This window comes from Peromyscus eremicus, chromosome 8a (genome assembly GCF_949786415.1).
Source record: "Peromyscus eremicus chromosome 8a, PerEre_H2_v1, whole genome shotgun sequence".
Classification (NCBI taxonomy): domain Eukaryota; kingdom Metazoa; phylum Chordata; class Mammalia; order Rodentia; family Cricetidae; genus Peromyscus; species Peromyscus eremicus.
The window spans coordinates 55,554,461-55,576,442 of record NC_081423.1 but is presented as its reverse complement, the minus strand read 5'-3'; the positions used below and the strand labels follow the sequence as shown (position 1 = coordinate 55,576,442).

At 52.4% G+C, this 21,982-nt stretch overlaps 1 protein-coding gene across 5 annotated transcripts in view; it reads left to right on the top strand.

Annotated features, from left to right (window-relative positions):
• Window positions 1-21,982, top strand: part of Pitpnm3 (PITPNM family member 3) — a 106,495-nt gene extending 84,513 nt beyond the window's left edge. For all 5 annotated transcript variants that reach the window (XM_059271110.1, XM_059271109.1, XM_059271107.1 and 2 more), the window contains 11 exons: window positions 2,319-2,491; window positions 4,013-4,183; window positions 5,435-5,629; window positions 6,437-6,585; window positions 8,082-8,198; window positions 10,790-10,906; window positions 11,230-11,378; window positions 11,593-11,742; window positions 13,420-13,603; window positions 17,886-18,014; window positions 18,552-21,982. In XM_059271110.1, coding sequence (XP_059127093.1) covers window positions 2,319-2,491; window positions 4,013-4,183; window positions 5,435-5,629; window positions 6,437-6,585; window positions 8,082-8,198; window positions 10,790-10,906; window positions 11,230-11,378; window positions 11,593-11,742; window positions 13,420-13,603; window positions 17,886-18,014; window positions 18,552-18,857 — 1,840 coding nt within the window. In that variant the 3' untranslated portion in view covers window positions 18,858-21,982. The remainder of the gene's footprint in view (window positions 1-2,318; window positions 2,492-4,012; window positions 4,184-5,434; window positions 5,630-6,436; window positions 6,586-8,081; window positions 8,199-10,789; window positions 10,907-11,229; window positions 11,379-11,592; window positions 11,743-13,419; window positions 13,604-17,885; window positions 18,015-18,551) is intronic.

Here is a 21,982-nt window from a genome sequence, read left to right as displayed (position 1 = left end):
ACTGCCTGGCTGGTAAAGATTGTTAATGCACTAAATTTGGGTGAATAATTACTTCCTTAATCTCACTAATGGGATATGTTGTGTTTTTTTTCCGGTTCTTTGCAGTTATAAAAAGCACTGCACTGGACATCTTTTAAAAAAAAGATTACGTTTAGTTTTACTTATGTATATGTGTGTCTGTGTATGTATGCGCAAGTACCTGCAGAGGCCAGAAGAGAGCATTGGATGCCCTGGAGCTGGAGTTAGAGGCGATTGTGAGCTACCTGATGGTGGATGCCGGGGTCCAGTTGTCTGCAAGAGCACAATGCTCTTGACCACTGAACCATCTCTCTAGCCCTTAGGCTGGAGATCTTTGGGGATAAACATTAATGTATGTGCTAGACTTAAAGTAGTCTTGCCTTGACCATGGCTTTGCATAATACTGTCGCACTTACTTAGGACCAACCATGGTCTGAAAACATTACCTAGAAAGTTCCAGAAGTAAACCAGTTCAAATTGTTAAGTTGTATGCTCTACAGAGTAGCATGATAAAGTCTCCTGCTGTCCTCCTACTCTGGGCACGAATTAATCCTTTGTTCAGCGTGTCCACTCTGTGTGTGCTGCTTCCCTGTTGATCACTTGGCTGCCATCTCAGGTATCACTGTCATGGTACCACAGTGCTTGTGTTCACATGACCCTTGCTTTATTTTGTAATGGTTCCAAGGTTTAAGAGTAGATAATGATGCTGGTGATTTAGATGTGACAAAGAGAAGCTGTGGATGTCCTCTCTAAGAGAAGATGTGAAAGCACGACATTTTGCAAGAGACACCTATATAAGTTTTATTACAATATATTGTTATAATTGTTACATTTTATTATTAATCATTTTCTTAATTGTCTAATGTATAAACTAAATTTTACCCCAGGTACTTTAAGTATAGGAAAAAGCACCACGTGCAAAGAGTTTGGCACTTCCCAATGAAGTCTTGTGATATGTTCCTGTGGATGGGTAGAGACCTCTGTACTTCCTGGATTCCAGGAGGCGGGATAGGAAGCCTAAGGTTTCCGTGGGTTAAGCTTTGAATGTTAAGGCTCCTCTATCAGATCATCCTCTGGAGGGAGGGTTGTGAGGTGAAAAACCTTAACATTTCTGGTTCATCCTTCAAACATCCTTTAGGAAAGCCCAAATCCAAAGAGTGCCAGACATCTGCCACTTTCAGTAGCGAGCCCAACACAGCCAGGTTGTTGGGTTGTGGTGCAGGAACAGATGGCTGTTTCTCTGGTAACTAAATAGTTGGCACAGGTTTAGGGACCATGCTGTACATGAAATATACATGGTTAAACGTTGTCATCGTTGGCTGAGAGAGCAGAAAGCAGCGTGAAGCCTGGGTGCCCTGTCTGCATGCTGGCTCACTCCTGAGGGTGGACCCCTCGCCTGTAGCCTTTTGACTGTTACTTTGAAAGGTTTTTCTCCAGCTTGAGTGTTTTAGATGGATTTGCTTTCAGAAGTTGGCTGATACAGCATGTCATTCCCCTGGCGTGGTTTAACCTCTGTGCTGTTTCCTGGTGCTTGTTGGAAGGCCAGAGAGGCAGCTTTGGCTTCCGTTAACCTTCAGTGCCCAACTCTGCATCTGTGGCTAAACACAACCTAGACTCTTCAGGGTACGCTGGGCTCTTGGGATGAGAATGTGGGATCCTGCTCTCAGGCATCTGTCCAGGGGAGTGGGGAGGCCAGGCTGTTTGCACCCGTGTCTGCCTGTTGCCTGGAACATGAGTTATGATAAAAACTGGTGCTGACCATGCCCAGCAGCAGCCAGCTGATCCCTGTGCTGGCCAGGATAGGTTCCTCCTGTGGAAAGCACAGGGGCTTTCAGGGTGGCTGTTAACAAACAGCATGGAGGGCCAGGCCTGTCTGCACAGGACGCTCAGGTGCTCTCAGGTGCTCAGCCAGGGTTCAGAAGAAAAGTTGTGGCAGACCCCAGCTGCACAGATTGGTGTGTAAGATTGCTTACACATGATGTGTGTCTGTCTGACAGAGCAGAACAAGTCCAAGCGGTGGATGCAGGTGGCCCACAAAGTCTTTCAGACTCACCACCTGGCCCTGTGCAGAAAATGTTGGCTGAACTCTGCTCCAGGCAAATGTTGGCCAGGCCTGGGTGGCTAATGCTGAGTGTCTGTCTCCAGCCTGTGTGGATGATGTCAACATGATTTCTGGTTCTGAGTCCCATTCCAGTGATAGAGGGCTGGGAACCTTGCTCTCAGAATGTAGTGGTGCTGCAGAGTGGACACTCCCATGGTTCTGGCCTTAACCTCTGCTCTGCCATTCCTCCCTCTGGCAGCATCCACTCCAGTGTGCTGAAGGATGAGGCCGAGGTTCCTGCAGCTGGCACGCCCCAGCTCTCCGAGGTCAGCCTGGGTCGCTTTGACTTTGACGTGGCTGACTTCTTCCTCTTTGGCTCACCCCTGGGCCTGGTCCTGGCCATGCGGAGGACAGTGCTGCCTGGGCTAGATGGTGGGTATGGTCAGGCCAATGGCTCAGGGGATCAAACTGGTGGAGTGGGAGGGTGGACAGAGTGGTGGAGGCGGGGTAGATGCAGAGAAATGATTGCAGCTGGGCGAGAGGACAGGCGGCTTCCCTAGGTGGGGCGGCGGTCAGGCAGCTTGACAAACTTCACTCTCCCTTCCATGTGCCCCGAGGTTACTTGCTCCTCTGTCATGTCCCACGAGAACATAGGCCACACGCATTTACTCTATCCCAGCAAACCCTCCCTCCCTGTCCCCGGCAGACCTCCTGCAGCCAGATAGGTCTCAGAACCTCTCTATCCAAACGGGCACTGGTGCCTTTGCCCATGTAGCGTCTGAAGCCTAAAGCTCTTTTCAGCTCCTACAAAGCAGATCATGATGCCGTCTGACCAGCCTGGGCCGTACAGACAGTCTGAGGCCGGGAGTGCAGGCTGTCATTCATCGCTCGCTGCTGAGGCTCTGAAGTGAGGAGTTGAACTGAGGCAAGGCAGAACTTACGGCCACTCTCAGTGTTGCAGAGGAGCTGCGGGGCTTCCTTAAGTGCAGCAGACTCAAGCCCTTGACCCAGGACAGTTGGCTGGCAAGGAGACGCCTGCTGGCCAGTGAAGGAAGTGCTTCACCTGCTCTGACTAACATTGAGAGCACCGGATCAGGGGGCCACTGACCTGTCTGAAGGGGCTTGGATTGGCTTCATAGATCCGGTAGTGACTGAGTGTGGTTAGAGGAACTGAAAGAAGTCTCCCAGTGTGAAGACTGTAAATATTAAAAGGAATAATATTGTAACTATTAAAAGGAAATATTCAAATAGTAAAAGGAAGGCCTGGTATTCTGAAGAAAGGACTCTTTGAACACAGAGGAAGGAGAGCAGCAAGCTTACAGATGTTCATCAGGGTGGCAGTGCTGGGTGTCTACAATGGTGCCCCTAGGTGGGGCAGATTGGCGAGGCCTTCAATGCCAAACTGGGCATTTTGTTTCTGGGTACTGTGATGGCTAGTTTTCTGTCAAATTGACACAAGCTAGATTCATCTAAGAGGAGGGAACCACAATTGAGAGAGTGCCTCCATAAGATTGGCCTGTAGGCAAGACTGTGGAGCATTTTTATAACCGATGATTGATGTGGAAGTGCCCAGCTCATTGTGGGTGGTCCTGTCCCTGGGCAGGTGGTCCTGGGGTGTATAAGAAAGCAAGCTGAGTAAATCAGTAAGCAGCACTCCTCCATGGCTTCTGCTTCAGTTCCTGTCTCCAGGTTCCTGCCTTGAGTTCCTGCCCTGACTTCCCCCCAGTGATGGAGTGTGACCTGAGAGTAAGATGAAATAAACCCTTTCCTCCCCAAGTTGCTTTTTGGTCATGGTGTTTTATCAAAGCAATAGAAACCCTAGCTAAGATTGGTAGCAAAGACCCAGGGGAGGTTCTTGAGCAGAAGAGAAGGCTACTCAAGGCTGCATTCCAGGGAGCCCTTTAGAGCCATTAGAAGGGGGCTTCTACATGTGTCTTCTTCCCACTCACCCAGGTTTCCAGATGCGTCCTGCCTGTAGCCAGGTCTACAGCTTCTTCCACTGTGCGGATCCCTCAGCCTCACGGCTTGAGCCACTGCTGGAGCCCAAGTTCCACCTGGTGCCTCCTGTCAGTGTGCCTCGCTACCAGAGGTTCCCCCTGGGCGATGGACAGTCTCTCCTGCTCGGTAGGTCCTGGGGCTGTGAGAGTGTGCTGAGTTGGAGGATGGTAGGTTCTGGGAATGTTCTTTCTGGCTCAGCCTCTCAAGCTGTCAGCTGTGGAGTGGCTCATGGGGACAGGGCTATGCTGTTAGAGGACTGGGCAGGAAGCCAGCTGGCTCTGGAGTAGCTGCTTATGCCAGGGATCGGCTCTGTGCCAGGCATCTTGGTGCCAGGGCTTTGCTCACCTCATACCCCGGCAGCCATTTGAGCTTCTATGGCTAAGGCTGGAATAACAGTGGGGTTGTTGACCCTGAAGGGCAAGTGAATGGTGCATTCCCAGTGCTGTTTCCCAGTGCCCATCTCATACCCTGCAAGGACACATCAGGGAGTGTGTCATCCTGGTAGGATTCATGGACGGGGTGGCCTTTGGCCAAGGGCCTGGAGGAGGGGTGTGTTTGGATAGGTAGAGAGGCATTGTAGGGACAATAAGAGCAGATCAGGTGAGTTTAGAGAAAGACAGTGGCTTCTAGGTTCAAAAGGAGTATGTATGTGACTGGGGATATGGCCAAAGGCAGGTCTGGAATGGACAGCCAGGCACTTGGCAATCAGAGTCTTGGCTCCATAGCTCCATATCGCCATTGAGGAAATCCAGTCTAATCCTTTTCAGAGGTTTGGGCCGGAGATGAGAGGATACTATACCCGTGATTCATTTCAGGGTTAAAACTTACCCTTCCTTGTCCTTCATCTCAAAGGGATATATTTGTCTAGGACTTCCATGAGGAAGCAAGGCTCCGAAGCTCCGTTCTGTTACCTTGAATGCTCCCTCCAAAAAGGGGATCCCCAACTTAGAGGTTTCTTCCCCTACCCCCACCCCCCAGCTTGCAGGCTGGAGTGATTTCCATCTATTTTCACCTATGCCTCTGTGGGTCATGGGAGGAATTTGGTGAGAGAGGGTATTGTTAGGCATCACATCGACTTCAGCTAGGCCTTAAGGCCCAACTTCCAGAATTCTCTGTAGCTTTTGGGTGATAGGGTGATGTTGAGATCCCTACTCACATCTATATTACTCACAGTTTAATAAGAGATGAAACTTAACAATGTACTATGCTGGTGTGTGTGTGTGTGTGTGTGGGTGGTGGTAGTGGGTTCCGGTGACCTGCTAAACCTAGGCTGGCTTCTCTGCATTTCCAGTCTCTTGCCCAGCTTAGGGCTGGCACTAAGTAAGCCACTCTGTTGGAGACTCAATGCTTGCCCTGACCTTGCAATTCCCCCTCCAGCTGATGCCCTGCACACCCACAGCCCCCTATTCCTGGAGAGCAGCTCCTGGGGAAGTCCCCCGCTTCTGGATGCCCCTGCCTCACCCCTTCAGGCCCCAAGATTCCAGCACTCAGGACGGAGGCTAAGCGAAGACAGCTCCCATAGCGACAGCTCAGAGTCCTCGGACAGCCTGGCACCTATGGGAGCCTCCCGCAGTGAGTGAGGTCCTTTTGGGGCCCAGCCTGCATTTGAGGGACCTTCCCTGGGTGGTGATGGGTTCACAGCAGGGCTCCTGTGGGCAGGCTCTTGGGTTGGGAGGATCTGTGAAAGAAGTCGTGGTGACATTCCTGTCTTTGGGAAAGGGGGTGGTGATGGGGGTATGAGGGGCTGGAGGGAGGGCTGATTTGGTTTCCCACTGAGTCCTCACTGATTTCCTAGACTAAGCTCTGACCCAGGATAGAGCCCCAAATATACCATAGCTAGAGCTATGCTCTCCTCCCCCACCCCTCCGCATCCCCAAACTCAGTACTAGGTATTAAGCCTAAGCCACACGCTAGGCCAACACTAACAGCTAAGCCTCATTTCCAGCCTTTGAGTCTGAGTTCTGATTTTGAATGGAACTTTGACCTTTGACCACGGCCCATTGAATTTTGACCTCATAGTCTTGGCCTTTGACCCTATACAGGCCTCTGATCTCTTGATCATGCTCTAAGCCCTGACCTCTGCAGGCGCAGACTGATTCCTAGCCTTGGAGAGAGCTCCTGGGAAATTACTGTGGAGCTGCACCATGGGGTACAACTCTGACTGTCTCTGAGGGCCTGGTCCTCCTTCTTGAGACTAGCTGGGAGCCCCGTGTCTTAGTGGAGGGTGATTAGAAGGGCTGGTGAAAGGGCAGGAGTCCCCTCCCCAACCAGCACATTCAGGGCTGGTGCTGTGGCCCCAAGCTTGTTGGTACATCTCCACTGAGTCTGTGCCAGCTGGCTTTTGGCCATTCTGTCCTCATCTCCTTCTTGGCCCCACAGTCACAGCCAAGTGGTGGGGAACCAAGAGGATTGACTATGCCCTGTTCTGTCCTGATGTCCTCACCGCCTTCCCCACTGTGGCCCTTCCCCACCTCTTCCACGCCAGCTACTGGGAGTCTACCGATGTCGTCGCCTTCATCTTGAGACAGGTACTGTGGCTCCCTTATTGGGCCCAGCCTATTGGCCTCGCTAGGGAATCCCAGCATTCTCCTGGGGTCACACAGAGCAGTTGGCCTCTATCTGACATGCTGAGAAAGCACTGGGGCACTGATGCTTCAAGAACACCAACTCTCTAGATAATTAATTGAAACCCACAGAGGGAGCCATGCCTATGTGTCAACATGGAGGCTGGAGAAAGGCATGCCTGGTATCTCGGAGTCTCAGTGACTTCGTCTTTAAAAAGGAATGGCAGGAAAGCCAGAACCTGGAGGTAGGAAGACATAGAGTTGGAAGCAGTCCTGAAGGTCTGGTGTGGTATCACCTGGGTATGACAGGGATGTGAGTAAGGAGGAGCTATCTATCAACTGACCCATAATCTGAGAAGGAAGCTTTGGGGCTATTGTTAGGGGGTCCAAGAGAGGAGCCTTGGAGTCCCCGGGAAGCAGACATAGTATAAGAGCCCCACCTGGTGCCGAGGGGTGGTGACATGTGGGTTCTAGTGGCAGTACTTACTGAGGTCTGAGCTGAGGGAAATGACCAGCTAAGTAGCCATGTCTTCCCACTGAGTAACCATGAGAGCCATTTCGTAGGACTTTGGCAGAGTGGAGCTGGGCTGGGGCAGTCAAGGCTGTGCTTCTGAGGAGTGAGACACATGGTAGGTGCTGGGGGTACTGAGTTTGGAGCTTGGAGAAATTATCAGGACTGGAGATGAAAAAGTGGCTGGTCTTGAAAACTCATAAGGATGCTTACAAGGTCACCAGAGAAAGCAGTTCAGAGACAAGTCTGGAGCTCCCCAGGGACACAGGGAAGACCCATCTGAAGGGGTGGAAGAGGTCATCCCCATAGGTTGGAAGAGAATCTTGAACAAGCAGACAGGTGCGATGGAAGTTCCAGGGACATAGCGAAGTGGCTTCAGTGGCGTGCTGGGCACAGAACTGATGGGGTGGACAGAGGAGAGGAGGTAGGTGGGGAAGTAGAGATGGAGTGCAGAAGTCTCATGGAGAACTTGGTGCCATGGAAAAGGCGTGGGGGTCTCCAATGAGAGGGCATTTTTATATGAGATGAGCTGTGGTAGGCATTTGGGGATGTTAAAGAGAATGACCCAGCAGAAAAGGTCTAGACCAGAGAAGGGAGGGCTGCTGAAGCAATGGCCTTGAGAAGGTGATAGGGCTGAGTCAGGGCTCCAGCTGATCTTAGGCAAAGGTCACCTGCAATATAGGAGGGAAGGCAGAGAACAAACAAATGCTAGTTAGGTAGCCGCAAGATTCAGGCATGAAGGTCAGAGGCTGCCTCCAGAGCAGAGCTACCAAGTGGACAGTTCTCTGGCTCCAGCTGTCCAGACAGGTAGGAAGGGAGACAGTTTCCAGAGCCCCAGCAGGGTCCAGGTGATATCGTAGGGAGGCCGGAAGCAGGGCTTGGCTGACTACTGTCCTGGGAGGCCAAGGGTCGAGAATATGCTACCAAGCCCCTCCTCGCTTTTGGCTAGGTGATGCGTTATGAGAGCGCAAGTGTGAAGGAGAGCACTGGCCTGGACCCCACGGCTCTGAGCCCCACTAACCCCCGTGAGAAGTGGCTGCGCAAGCGGACCCAGGTCAAGTTGCGGGTAAGATCTTGCTACAGTTGTATCTGTTGGAGAGGTGACCTTTGGGAGTCTGGGCAGCCATGTACCAGATAGGAACTTTGGTTTCCTGGTAGGGCTCTTCTCTACTCTGGCTGGGCTGAGTGCTTCTATCAGGGCGCAGGTGTGAGTTGGTCTCCCAGGGTCTGGCTCCACCTGGAGGTCCAGGGCTCTGGGGATGGTAAAAGCAGGGCAGTTGTGGAATGATTGCTCCATGCCGGGCTTCTGAAGACGTGGACTTGACATAGATAATCTTTCCTGTGCCCCAGGTCCCTGAGCCATTGAGTAGGGATGAGGGTGATCCTTGCCACAACAGGAATACACATCAGGATGAAGATGGCAAGGATTGCCAGGGCAGATCACACAAGGCTTCTCTAAAGACGGGGCTCCTCTGTATGGTCTTGGGAGACAAAGGGGAGTCTGGGAGGCATTCATTCACTTATTCTCTCAGCCAACTGCCATCACTGCCTACTCTGCTTCAGTCTGCCTGTGGGGATGATGTGCAGGCTGAGAGTATATCAGCACAGTGGTGCTCTGGTGAGCAGTTCCACTCTGGTGAGAAAACATCGAGCATGGATCCTAAAAACAGTCCTAAAAGGCAGAGTGACTAATGCTTCATGAATCAACGGTTTTGTGCATGAGCACACTCGTTGTGATATGATTCACCTATCACATAATCCAGCCATTTACAGTGTCAAATTCGTGGATTTTAGCGTATCCACAGTTGTATGCGACCAGCTCCGCCTCCCCCCACAGTCAGTTTTAAAACATTTTCATCATCACATAAAGGAAACCCCTTTCCCTGCAGCTCTGTTCCCTTCTCCACTGTCCCTGGCTCTTCCCTGAGTAGCCAACCAGTCATCTCATGTTGGTCTCTGTTGTCGAGACTCAGCTATTCTCGACATTTCATGTAAATGAAGTCACATATGTGTTTCTGTCTTCTTTCTTTCACTTAGCATGTTTCCATGTGTGTCCATGTATAGCAACTTGTCTCCTTTTCCTGACTGGATACTATTCAACTGTATCCATATGTTCTGTTCATCCAGTTGTCAGTTGAAAGGCATTTGGGTTATTTCTACCTGTTGGCTCTTTTGAATAATGTTGCTTTACGTATTCGTCCACACAGTTTGTGTGGGCATATGTTTTCATTTTCTTTGGGTATAGATGGGGAGTGGTGGTGATTCTATCCTTAATCTCTTGAGGAACTACCCTACTGCTTTCCACAGTGGATGCCCCATTTTACTCCCACAGCAGTGTCTGAGGGTTCTGATTCTGGCACATCCTCAGCACAGCGTCTACTGTTGTCTGTGTCTTTGACTCTGGGTATCTTCGTGTGTGAGGATCCCCACTGTGGTTGATTGCCCATTGCACATGCTTATTTACAAGAACCCATCTATCCTCTTCAGTGACCCCATAAAGGAACCTCCAATCCCATGCTAGAGCAGGTCCTGTGATGGGTTTCTCTCAAGGACTGGTGTTAATGAGTTCTACTGAGGTTTTTTTGGGGTGTGTGTGTGCTGAATCACATGGCTTTGCAAGCTGAGAGGAGGTGGAAATCACGTCTTTGGGGAGCCAATAGATACAGCAGGATGGAGGTGAGTCTGCTGCTAAGGGATGGGCTGAAGTTTGGAAACAAGGGGAATGTCAGGACAGGAGGGTGGAGGAAGAGCCCCAGGAAAACAGAATGCAGAGGCACTTCTGCCAGGCTTGGCTCGGTGTGCCACACTCAGGGTTTGGACTTCAGTGGAAGGCGTGGGATGCTGCCCAGGTAGGATCAGATCTGTAAAGACAGAAGATCTATCAAGAGGCAGCCCTGAAATACAGAGATCCATTGGGATCTTCTCTCAGAGTCCAAATGCAACACTTGTGGGCGTGGCACACACAGAGACTTGACCAGTATGAAGTGAAAAGGTCACCAGATTGAGGGACTAGGGTCTCCAAGGCTAGCCTGGGAGTGGTGGACAGTTGGGGGCCGACACAGGACTTGGAGCTGCAGAATGAGTGGGGCAGAACTGAAAGACAAGGATACCGAGGCAGCAAAGGAGGAAATGACTCACCATCCAGGACATTGCCCTGACTATCCTGACTATCCTGACTATCCTGTGTGGGGCTCAGGCTTCAGAGAAAGGAGACCTGGGTGGCAGTCAGCCAATCAGTGCGTATGCTCTGGTCAGGCTCACAAGCTTGCCTGTGTTACTCTTTCTGTTTTTGTGTATTTGAAAATTTCCACTAAAAAAGGACACATGGTAAATGGCTGTTTATGCAGAAGAAAGACCCAAAGGTGACTGGGTAGTTTCCAGCCCAGGAATTTAAAAAGGAATGACAGCTGTAAAGGCCAATTGTCACTTCAGGAGGTGTGCAGACTCAAGAGCATGGGGCACACCTCGGTGGGCAGCCTAAGACTCGGTTTTGGTAACTCATGGGCTGTTTCTGGAATCGTCGTGCAGGCAGCTCATGGGACACCTGACTCAGTGGGGCCATAGCCCAGAAGCCATCCTTACAAGGCTCTAAGGATCAAGCAAGAGTGAGCCTTGTCTGCAAAGGCTGAGCCGGGTTGTTTCTTTCTGTCCTTGCAGAATGTTACTGCGAACCATCGAGCCAATGATGTAATTGCTGCTGAAGATGGCCCCCAGGTCCTGGTGGGGCGCTTCATGTATGGCCCTCTTGACATGGTGGCTCTGACTGGAGAGAAGGTACCCAGGGTTGAGCATCTCCTTGGCTCACCTGCCCCCCGTGACTCATAGCACCCCAGGGCAGAAAGGGTGATAGTAGGAACAGTGCTGGAGCACAAAGCAGGCAGCCCTTTCCCTGCCCAGCAGATCAACGAGGGGTAAGGGGAACTTGGCATCTCCAAAGATCTGGGGAAGCCCGTGTGGCCACCACTTGGAAGGGAGGGTTATAGGAAACTCTAGGATACAGCAGGCAGGAAGCTGTGCCCAAGGGTCTGTTGTTTGGGCTGTCAAGCATGTGGTCCCTCAGCCTTCAGCAGGTCCCTCACTTCCTTCACTGGCTGCAGGTGGACATCTTGGTGATGACAGAGCCATCGTCAGGCCGCTGGGTCCACCTGGACACAGAGATCACCAACAACAGTGGCAGGATCACATACAATGTGCCCCGGCCCCGGCGCCTGGGGGTTGGTGTCTACCCTGTAAAGATGGTGGTCAGGTAGGACCAGGGTGTGTGTGTGTGTGAGGTTCTCACCGTGGACTTTTGGGGGGCCTCTCCCATCCAGGCTGGAAGACAGAGTTTTTTCTGTTTACACGGAGAGAGGAAAAGGGAAGAGGCCACCAGCCATGGTATCAGGGGACACTACCCAGAACCTGGGCCCCAAGACTGACTGATTTCAGCGGCAGGCTGACCTCAGGCTGATACTTTTCAGGGGTGACCAGACCTGTGCGATGAGCTACCTCACGGTGCTGCCCCGAGGCATGGAGTGTGTTGTGTTCAGCATTGACGGCTCCTTTGCGGCCAGTGTGTCTATCATGGGAAGTGACCCCAAGGTCCGGCCAGGGGCAGTGGATGTTGTTCGGTGAGTGTTACCTCTCTTAAGGAAGGTGTCTCCCCAGGGCAGGAGCCAGCAGCTTTGGGGGAAGCGCATTAGTCTCCCCTCCCCCCACAGCTTTCTTTAGGACATCTGTAGGTCTCTGGGCCTAGGCACTGCAAAGTTCTGGCTTTATATCTAGGAGTCATTCACTGGGAATCTTGGGGAGATCAATCTCATTTGTAGACTTGAGCTCATTCATTTGTTCCTACCTCTTCTTCTTCTCTTCTCCTGGGCATCCTTTCACTTTTTCTCTGGGGTCAGCTCCAGACCAGGCGCTGGCTTGGGGTCTTCTGTAAAGGTTGCTGCTGGTGGGAGAATCTGAGACCAGCGGAGGAAAATAAACCAGGGATGAGAAATAGTCATTAGTGGCATTAGAGGCTTAGACCCCCAGAATGGACAGAAATTGGGGGGCAGGCACTGGGAGTTTGTGTCAGCTGGGGTAGTAGGGACTACCCTCCCTTGCTCAGGGAGAGAAGCTGGGCTGACTTTGGGGTTCTGGAGAGACAGTTGTCTCCAGCTGCTTTGTGGCTCTGGAGGAGAGGTCCTGCACAGCCCACTGGGAGGGTTGGCTGGTATATCCCACAGCGGAGATGTGCTCTCTCCCTCGGTGGCTCCTCCTTCCTTCCACACAGTGCTGCCTCACCTAGTTAGTTGCCAGAAGCTGCTTTCTATTAGTCTAACAGAGGGCCCGCCTGCCTGCCTGCCTGCACAGATCCCATCTGCCTGGGGGTCCCCCTGGGAACTCCCAACATCTCTGTAACACCTGCATTGCGCATCTTCGCATCTTCCCAGATGGTCTTTAGAAAGCCCAATCTGTGGCAGCCAGTTGGGGGCTAGCTAGTGCCACCTAGGTCTGGGTTCATCTGTATCTTGGGCCATCCATGGAAAACAGAGTAAAGAACTGATTGTACCTGGGAAATGAGGAGAATTTCCTCCTGGAAGGGGGATCCTGAAGGATGAAGATATAGACAGGCAGCGGAGGGTCCGGAGCCAGGAGCACAGGGGTGGCAGAGCAGCCCTATGTGGATAGGGAGATTCTACTCATCAGGGCAGAGCCCAAGGGTAGAGGGAAGCCTTGAAATATTACTTCAGCACTAGGGAGCCAGGCATGGTTTCAGGAAAAGGAGCAACAGTGTTGGTTGGATTTGTGGTTTGTAGAAATTGCCATGAAACTGTCAAGGATGATAATGAAGCCAACTCTGGGTTTAGGACTAATGCCTTTATCCTTGGAATAACCCATCCTATAGATGGGAAAACTAAGCGCATGAGAGTGAGAGAGACAGAGAGAGACAGAGACAGAGATTAGTTCAAGGTTTCCAGAGGGAAAGTGGCCACCAACAACTTTTGTAGTCCGTGAGAAAGATGGGACAGAACTAAGTACCAGGCACTGAAGGTGGGTGCATAGCCTCTGGCCTGGGCATATTGGAAGTTTTCTTGTTAGTGGAGAAGGCAGAAGCAGGGGAGGTAACAGGGAGGAACCAAATCAAGTCAGTTCTCACGGGCCATCTTGAGGAAATGTACACCACTCACCCACCGGGAGCAAGGACTTGAGAGCCCCCTTACCATTACTGCTGGCTTCTCCAGAGGGCAGTGGCAGTCAGGACAGGGGCAGCGGGCGGCCTGCAGGGGGCCGAGCTGGACCCAGCAATGCCATCTCGCCAGGCACTGGCAGGACCTGGGCTACATGATCCTTTACATCACGGGGCGGCCGGACATGCAGAAGCAGCGGGTAGTGTCGTGGCTGTCCCAGCACAACTTCCCACAGGGCATGATCTTCTTCTCGGATGGACTGGTGCACGACCCGCTGAGGCAGAAGGCCATCTTCCTTCGCAACCTCATGCAGGAGGTGAGTGTGGGACTGGGGCGGGACTGTGGCCACACCCACTAGAAGTCCAGGGAGGAGTTAGCTCTGACCCTCTCCACCCTCTTTCCAATCCCAGGGGGCTGGGCATCAGGATCCTCTGCTAGTGTAGGGAAGCACATTTTGTTGGCAGAGTGCATAGCTCTCACTGGGCCGTCTTAACAGACCTAGGAGGCAGGTGTTAATCTTCATTGACAAATATTCATGCTTTATCTCTCCTGACTCCAAGACTTAAATTCTTGTCTCTATATCCGGTTATTCCTTCAATAGATATCCCAGTGCCTATTGAGACATTTCAGGCTTTGTTGTGTTCCTCCCTGCCTCGTGCTGGCATTTCTAGCCTGCCTTCCTGAATCTGTCGCCTAGAGCTGTGATTCTCCAGCCGCACCTAGGAATCAGTTAAAAAGTCAAATTCCTAGCCTTAGCTAGACAGCAGAAACCCTGGGAAGAGGCTGGGGCATCTTTATGCAAAGCCCTCCATGAAGTCCTCCCCTGTGGGGTTGGGAGTGGGGGGCAGTGAATGGGGGGGGAGAGACAGAGACAGAGAGAGAGACAGAGGGAGGGAGGGAGAGAGAGAGAGAGAGAGAGAGAGAGAGAGAGGAGGCTGACTCACAGATGGAAAGTAGGAATAGACAAATGAAAATTATACGAGTTCAAATTTCAGTGTCCATAAATAAAGTTTTATTGGCACACAGCCAAGCTCATCTGTTTATGTATTGTCTGTGGCTGCCTTTACGATGCAGTGAAAGAGCCGAGCCGAGTTGCTGTGGCAGAGCTCAAAGCCTAAAATATTTACTATTTGGCTTTTCAAAGAAAAAGTCTGCCAATTGCTGATCTAGAGAAAGAAAGGCATGTAAATTGACAATTACTGGTGTGTGGCAGAAAAAGGGCAATATTGGCAAACAGAGGAGAAAGGACTTAGGTTCGCCTGGGAAAGCCTGAGCGGATTCTAGTAGGTAATAACTTCTGGGCTTAGTCTTGACATATGAGTATGAGCTGTCAGGTAGACAATGTACTGGACCTGGGGAGATACAAAGAGGTTAAGAAATCAAGCTTCATTTGGGAATAGCCCTGTGGGAGGATGCATGTGCCATGGTGGTTTATGGGACCAATCAAAGAGGTTGAGGCGAGGGGGATTTTTAAAGGCAATAATGGAGGAGGATGACAAAATATATCCTAAGGCAATACCGTTTGGCTGTAACAAGTAATAACTACGACAACCTCAGTCTGAGGGTGAATGGACAGTTGCTGAGCGAATACTCTTGGAGAAGTACTGCTTGTGGGAGATTGCTGTCGACTTCTTAAAACTTAATTTTTATATTTTAAACCAGACTTCACTGTGTAACCCTGGCTTGCTTGGGATTCCCAATGTAAACCAGGCTGGCCTCAAACTCACAGAGATTCATCTGCTTCTACTTCCCAAGTGCTGGGATTAGGGACGTGTGCCACCATGCCTGGCCACTGCAGGATTTTGTGTAGGGTTGTGGTCCTGGCAGATTGGGTGTGTGTGTGTGTGTGTGTGTGTGTGTGTGTGTGTGTGTGTGTGTGAGAGAGAGAGAGAGAGAGAGAGAGAGAGAGAGAGAGAGAGGGAGAGGGATTATCAGGCCATCATGCCGTCATGAATTTGAATACCTCCTTCATAATCTCTTGGCTTGGTGTTTTTCATGGGGTTGACCTGAGTAATTCCATTATGATTTGCACAACTTTCACCAGATGCTAAGGTGCAGGGGTGAGAAATAGCCTGGGATGTTCTCAGAGCTGAAGGAATACAGGATGGGGGTATGTGTAGGCAGGGTCAGATCAAGGACAGGTGGGAGCTGAGACCATAGAGATCACGAGGGACCCAAGCTCGGTAGGTTTTAGAAACCCTGGAAACTAGATCAAGATCTTGGGCTCTCTGCTGAGGGCAGTGTGGGGCAATGGGGAAGTTTGGAATAGGCAGTGGCAGCATCTGATTTGGGTTTTAGAAAGATCTCTCTGGCAGCTCACTGGAGAACACACTGGCAACGTTAAGGAGGAAGGGTAGTTAGGAGGCCGATACTCCAGCAAGAACAGAAGGCTAGAATCCAGACAGTAACAACAGATGGAGAGAAAGGCATCCACAGTCAGGAGACTCAGCAGGTAGCATCGTCAGGACTTGGGAATGGTTGATTATGGTCAAGGGGCTCTCAGTTGTCCTGTTGCATGACCAAGAGAGATCAGGGTGCCATTGGGTTTATTTGTGTTGTTCAAGATGTCTCTCCAGGGTCTGGGGTGATGATGACACACAGTAGGTGCTCAATAAGTGCTAGTAGCATGAATATGTAAATGAATAAAAGGATGGAATGAGAAGGGATACAGGAGGAGGATCAGGCAGGGAGAAGATGAGGTCAGATGTGGACATGAGGTGGCTGATGATGGGACCATGGATCATGAGTCATGTGAGTCCCAGCACATGGATCAGGGCAGTAGCCTGGACTGTAGGCAGAAACTGGAGCCCTGGAGATGAGTCAGTGGAGCTGTGTGGGGAGGCAGGCACCACCCAGGAGTGGTTGGAGCCAGGTGAAGCCATGCCGTGCTTCTGGGAGCAGGGTGAAAGGCCGGCTGAAAACAGGGAGGACAGGCGGAGAGGAAGAGGGCCAGGACAGGAGAGTTTCAAGCAGCAGGCCCTTTCTTGTCAAAGTGACAGCTGTCCGCTAGCTGAAGCCTGGCGGGTGGATAACCTTGGGGTGAAAAGGACACCTCTGAAGGCCAAGGGGATAGAGAGATAGGATAGAGCGTGAAGGTGGGTCTCAACCTGGAACAGGTTGTAAGGGTGGGAGGCAGCAGGCTCTCCATGGGGAGAATACGTTCATCACCTTTCTTTCTGTCCTGTGACAGAAACCTGAGAAATCGACCTGAGGGAGGAAAGGCTTTTTGGCTCATGGTTTCAGAAGTGTCAGTCTGTGGTCGCTAGCTCTATTGCTGTAGACCTGAGGTGGAGGTAAAATACGGTGGTGGGAGTGAGTAGCAGAAGAAAGCTGCTTGCCCAATGGTGGCCGGGAAACAGATCAAGCCAAGGGCAAGCTTCCTCGGACTAAACTTTACCTAAGTCCATCCCACTACGAACTCATCAGTGGATCAGCCCCATCGATGAAGTTAGCGCACATTAACTAGTCACTTCTCCATGGCATCACCAACTGGAGGCCAGGCTTACCGCACATGTGCCTATAGGGTACACTTCCTATTCGAATCGTAGCTGACAGTGTCGTCCTAGTGATGACCGTGCATTTGAAAGGAGGGAAACTGCAGCTCAGACTTAAGTCCCCTGTCCTAGTTAAGGTGACTATTGCTGTGATGAAACACCATGACCAGAAGCAACTTGGGGAGGAAAGGGTTTATTCAGCTTACACTTCCACATCATAGTTCATCATTGAAGGAAGTCAGGATGAATTCAAACAGGGCAGGAACCTGGAGGCAGGAGTTGATGCAAAGGCCATTGGGGCATGCTGCTTACTGGCTTGCCCCTCATGGCTTGCTCAGCCTCTTTTCTTATACAACCCACCAGCCTAGGGATGGCACCACCCACCATGGGCTGGGCCCTCCCCCATCAATCACTAATTAAGAAAATGTGCTACAGCTGCATCTTATGGGGGACACCTTCTCAATGGAGGTTCCGTCCCTTCAGATAACTCTAGCTTGTGTCAAGTTGACATAAAACTAGCCAGCACACCCCCGGTGAACATGGTGGGACAAAGGGTGACATTGATAGGAGACACACAGTGAGAGCAGTTGGGTAGTGAGCACCACCTGCAGGTAGGTGGGAGATTAAGGCAATTAGCTGAAAGAAAGCACCCCAGGACAAGGAGGGCAAATCTCTACATTGGGGCTGGACTTTTGGGGAGCTCAACAGACCACCTCTCTGGAGGCAGGGGCACATGGCTAGCCCAGAGCTTGTCTCCAGTTTAGGGTCCATAATGAATGAACCTGGAACTTATCTTCCTTATCCACAAAGGGACACTTGGCCCCACCGTGGGAGGTGTGTGGGGTGGGCGGGTAGGTGTGTGGGGGTAGGGGGGTTGCAACTGGGTAATGGTGTCAGTAAGTAATGTAGTCATAACCTGGTAGAGCCACAGAGCTCCACCTGAGATCTAATGTGAGATACTTGGGCAGGAAGGGGCAGTCATCTGCGGGGTGACTCTTAGCAAAGGGAGACTGATGGCTTGGTGTCTGAGTGCAGATGAAGGGTTCCCCCAGCAGGGTCTCCCTAGGTCTTCCTCCCTCTTTACCTGCTTGTTTTGGGTTTCAGTGCTTCATCAAAATCACTGCGGCCTACGGCTCCACAAAAGACATCTCCGTCTACAGTGTGCTGGGCCTCCCTGCATCCCAGATCTTCATTGTGGGCCGGCCCACCAAGAAGTACCAAACCCAGTGCCAGGTGTGTGAGGGCCAGGGAAGGAGTCGGGGGGCAGCTCCTAATCATTCAGTTACTCGCTCATCCCTTCTTTCGCTCATGCTCATTCATTTATCTCTATTGAGCAATGCCTTGGGCCAGGCCCCCTGCTGACCACAGGGGCGAATCCGAGTGTAATGACATCTGGGGGAAGGGGAAATGGCAATGACTGTTTATAGCAAAGCAAGTGCCATTCTGAATGACAGAATGATGGGGCCCTGGAGATGAGCTGCAAACCTAGACTCCAGGACAAAGCCGGACTCCAGGAAGGGGGTGGGGGTGGGGGGCGGACGACAAAGGGCAGTCAGAAAGAGCTGTTGTGCCGTTCTGGGGTTGTGCCAGAATGCAGGGTACAGACAGAGGTGCTCAGTGGCCTATGGGAACCCTAGAACTGTAGTAAGCTTCCCTGTTACTGCTGTTGGGGCTCGGAGAAGCTGCAGACTCTCTTGGAGGATGCCCCAGGGAAGTGACGATGTTGGGGGACAGGGTCAGATGCTAGCCTGATGCTTGTCCCCTCCACAGTTCCTGAGTGAAGGCTATGCCGCACACCTGGCGACACTGGAGGCCAGCCACCGCTCGCGCCCCAAGAAGAACAACTCGCGCATGATCCTGCGCAAGGGCAGCTTTGGATTGCACGCGCAGCCAGAGTTTCTGCGCAAGCGCAACCACCTGCGCAGGACCATGTCTGTGCAGCAGCCGGACCCACCCGCCCCCAACCCCAAGCCCGAGCGGGCACAGAGCCAGCCCGAGTCCGACAAGGACCACGAGCGGCCGCTACCTGTGCTCAGCTGGGCGCGTGGGCCCCCCAAGTTCGAGTCGGTGCCCTGAGGGGTGGGCGGTGCTCAGAACAGTAGGGGCAGCTAGGCGGCCTGCAGGGAAGGGAAGGGTTGCCTTCTCCCTGACACAGGCGTTTTCCTGCTTTTTCCCTCCCGTGTCTGTCCAGCAGTGTCCGACCAGAGCAGGGAGGGACCTTGCCCTGACATTGGGGAGCTCTCTGGGCTGCGATGGGGTGAAATCCGGGGTGTCTCAGTGCAGCCGCCTGTGACATGCCTGTGCCCACAAGCCAGAGTCAGGGGTGATGTGTGAATGTGACCCTTGGGCCAAGCCTGCCTGTGCCCAGTGTTTGGGTAAAGTCGACGACCATCTTTTCGAGTCCTGAGGTTTCTGTAGCCGCGCTAGGCAGGCTCACACTAGAGAAGCCCCCAGCGCTGGGTAGACGGCCGGACAGGTGTTTGCCTCCGGCAGGCCGCTTGCAGGCACAGCAACTTGACTGTGTGTAGAAGCGTGAGTGGCGTTTATGTCTGCCCTCCTTGTGACATCCGGGGCACCACTTGGGGGCTGGCTGTCACGACACAGTGAGATCACCTTGTGGGAGCGGACATTCCCTGGGTCCAATCTATATGTGGAGTCTGTCCACAGCCCTGGGGACCGGTCTGGTGCTGACCGTCTTGCAGCTGTCCTTCATTCCCCTTCTTGTTCTCTGTATCTTTATTCTCCTGTGGCCCTTGAAGACAGATGTTCCTCTTCCTTGTGCACTTCCCTGAGAGGCAGCAGGCCACGGACTCTGGCCTGAGTTGGTCTGGCTGTGTGCCCTGAGTCCTGTAGCATATCCTCTTTGGGCCCTGCCGTTTTCTGTAACTAGAAGGGGCCTCCTGGCTGACATGGGTACTGGGTTTGACTCCTAGGCTGTCCAGCATTTCTGCTCTCTGGGGGCTTTGCAGAATGCCCAGTGGGCCTCCTCCTCCTCCTCCCATCCCTCCCCACCCTGGGAGAGGGATTCTAGGGTGGGGCTGAAAGGGAGCCCAGTACCTCAGAGGAAGGAAGCTACTACTTCATGGAGAACAAACTGGTTTGTGTACACTGAGGGGAAAAACAAACAAACAAAAACCTACTTCCTTCCACCAACAAAGGGGACCACATGGCTGCCCCTCCCATAGCTCTGCTCAGACTGACTTTTTTCTTTAGGTTTCTGGAATGCATGGGGCTGAACCTCGGGCTCTTGGAGGTTCATGGAATATTGGCTCAAGCCGTTGTATTCCCTTTCCCTCTCTGGCCACTACGTTTGGTTTGAGCCTAGAACCTCCTCTATGGTAGTCAGACCCCTTGGGTGGTGACAGGAGGTGTTTCTTTGCTGCCAAGTCCTTGGCCTTGGCACAGTCTCCCCTTGCTCCCTGGCCCGGGCTGATACCTGTTGTATGGCCTCCTGGGTGTCTTAGAGGCCCCTGGGCTGCCCCTGAGGCCAGAGCCAAACATCTGTGTACACAGCAGGCACTCGTGAGCTCAGTGTCGCTTCTGTTCAATGTCTACCTCTTGCAGCTCCCATGCAGCCTGTGGTGGCTGCTGATGGGGGTGGCTGGCACCGTGTTGTGAGTTGCCCAGCAACCCACTTGGGCTGGAGGGGGTGTGGGCTCCCAGGACCCACCCTGCTTTTTCCACTTAAATGTCTTCTCCAGCCTGCCAGCGAGCTCCCGTTCCCTCTGCCCACCCCAGCCTGCCAGCCAGCCCCTGTTCCCTCTGCCCATCCCATCCCATCCTATCTGCCAGCTCTTCCACTGCACCATCAGCACTGTATCTGGCAAACCAAACCCGTCACTGCCAAGGCGGTTGCCGAGAGGGCAAGGAGGTATGGGACCAGCTTCAGCTTCCTCTTTCTGTCCCCCCTCCTGGAAGTTCACACCTGCCCTGCTTCCCACCGTTCCTCTTAGAGGTTCATACCTCCCCGCCTCATTCTTGCCTATCTTTTGGCACCAGCTCATATGGCACAGCCACCTTAATTGCAGTCCTTCCCCCTAAACGCTGTGGTTGGAGCTTGGCTAGACCCGATTCTTTCCCAGCCCTTCATCTCCTCTCAGCGGGAGCCACCAAGTCTAACTTTCAAATGAGAACCCCAGGCCGAGTCAATGTGCGAGTGGGGGAACCCCCAGGGAGATTGGAGCCAGTGACAGGGCTCTGTGGCTCAGAGCCAGCCAGAGGCCCCATCCCCCTTTTGCTAGAGCCCCACATTGGGGCTTGGGTGACCCCTTTTGTGAGGTGCCGCTGGTGTACAGGTGTTGCGCACACCACCCTAGGAGCTGTGGCCCGTGGCGCGTGTGAAGTGTGCACTCGCCGTTCTGCTGAGTGAACAGCTCGGTATTGCTTCCTGGCAACTGTACTCCGCCTGCGCGCTTTTTGCTCGTGCTCTGTTGAGTTAGGTCAGAGACAAAAGGAGCCGATTCCTAGTGCTCTTAGGAGGAGGAGTGCGGTCGCCTCCTCTAGTAGTTCTGTGTGACGCCCCATCTAGCTGTTTTCTAGCGACCTCTAGCTCCTGGTGTGCCTGCTCTCCAGCTGCTGGAAACATGTTCCTGCTTGACCAAAGTTCCCGTATCTGAGTGGCATGTTTGTTCTTCCTGTGTGGTGGCTGTCCTGACCTGGCTGAGGGATGACTGACACCTTCCTTTATCCCCTGTCCTGTTGTGGGTTGCTGGAGTCTGCTCTTTCAGCCTCATGCCCCTCACCCCCAAACACTGACCCTTCTCGGAAGCACCACAAGATATTTTTTAAAAAATAAATTATTTTCATGCATTCAGACAAACAGCCTTCCTGCCTGGGTGCTGGGCTGCAACAAATGTATCTGAACCCCAGTATTCCTGAGATTGGGGTGGTTCTCTGAAGGAGGGAAGGCTGTATCTAATGGTTTTTAAACTGTACTTTGGGCACTTTGCAGCCCAGAGCTGCGCCCCAGAAGTATCCTGCAGACAAAACGTGGCACCTATCTTTAATTGAAGAGTGGGCCCCGCCAGACCGGTGCACCCGGGTCTGGAAGAAGTGCCACTTTTGCAGGCATACTCTGCACCCAGCTCAGGTGAAGCCCCACCAGGGAGGGCACCCTGACTGTAGGAGCCTTGCAGTTGACCCCGCCTTAAACACCACTTTCCAGCGGAATCCCTGGGGTTCCATTCCAAGTGCTCTGGAAA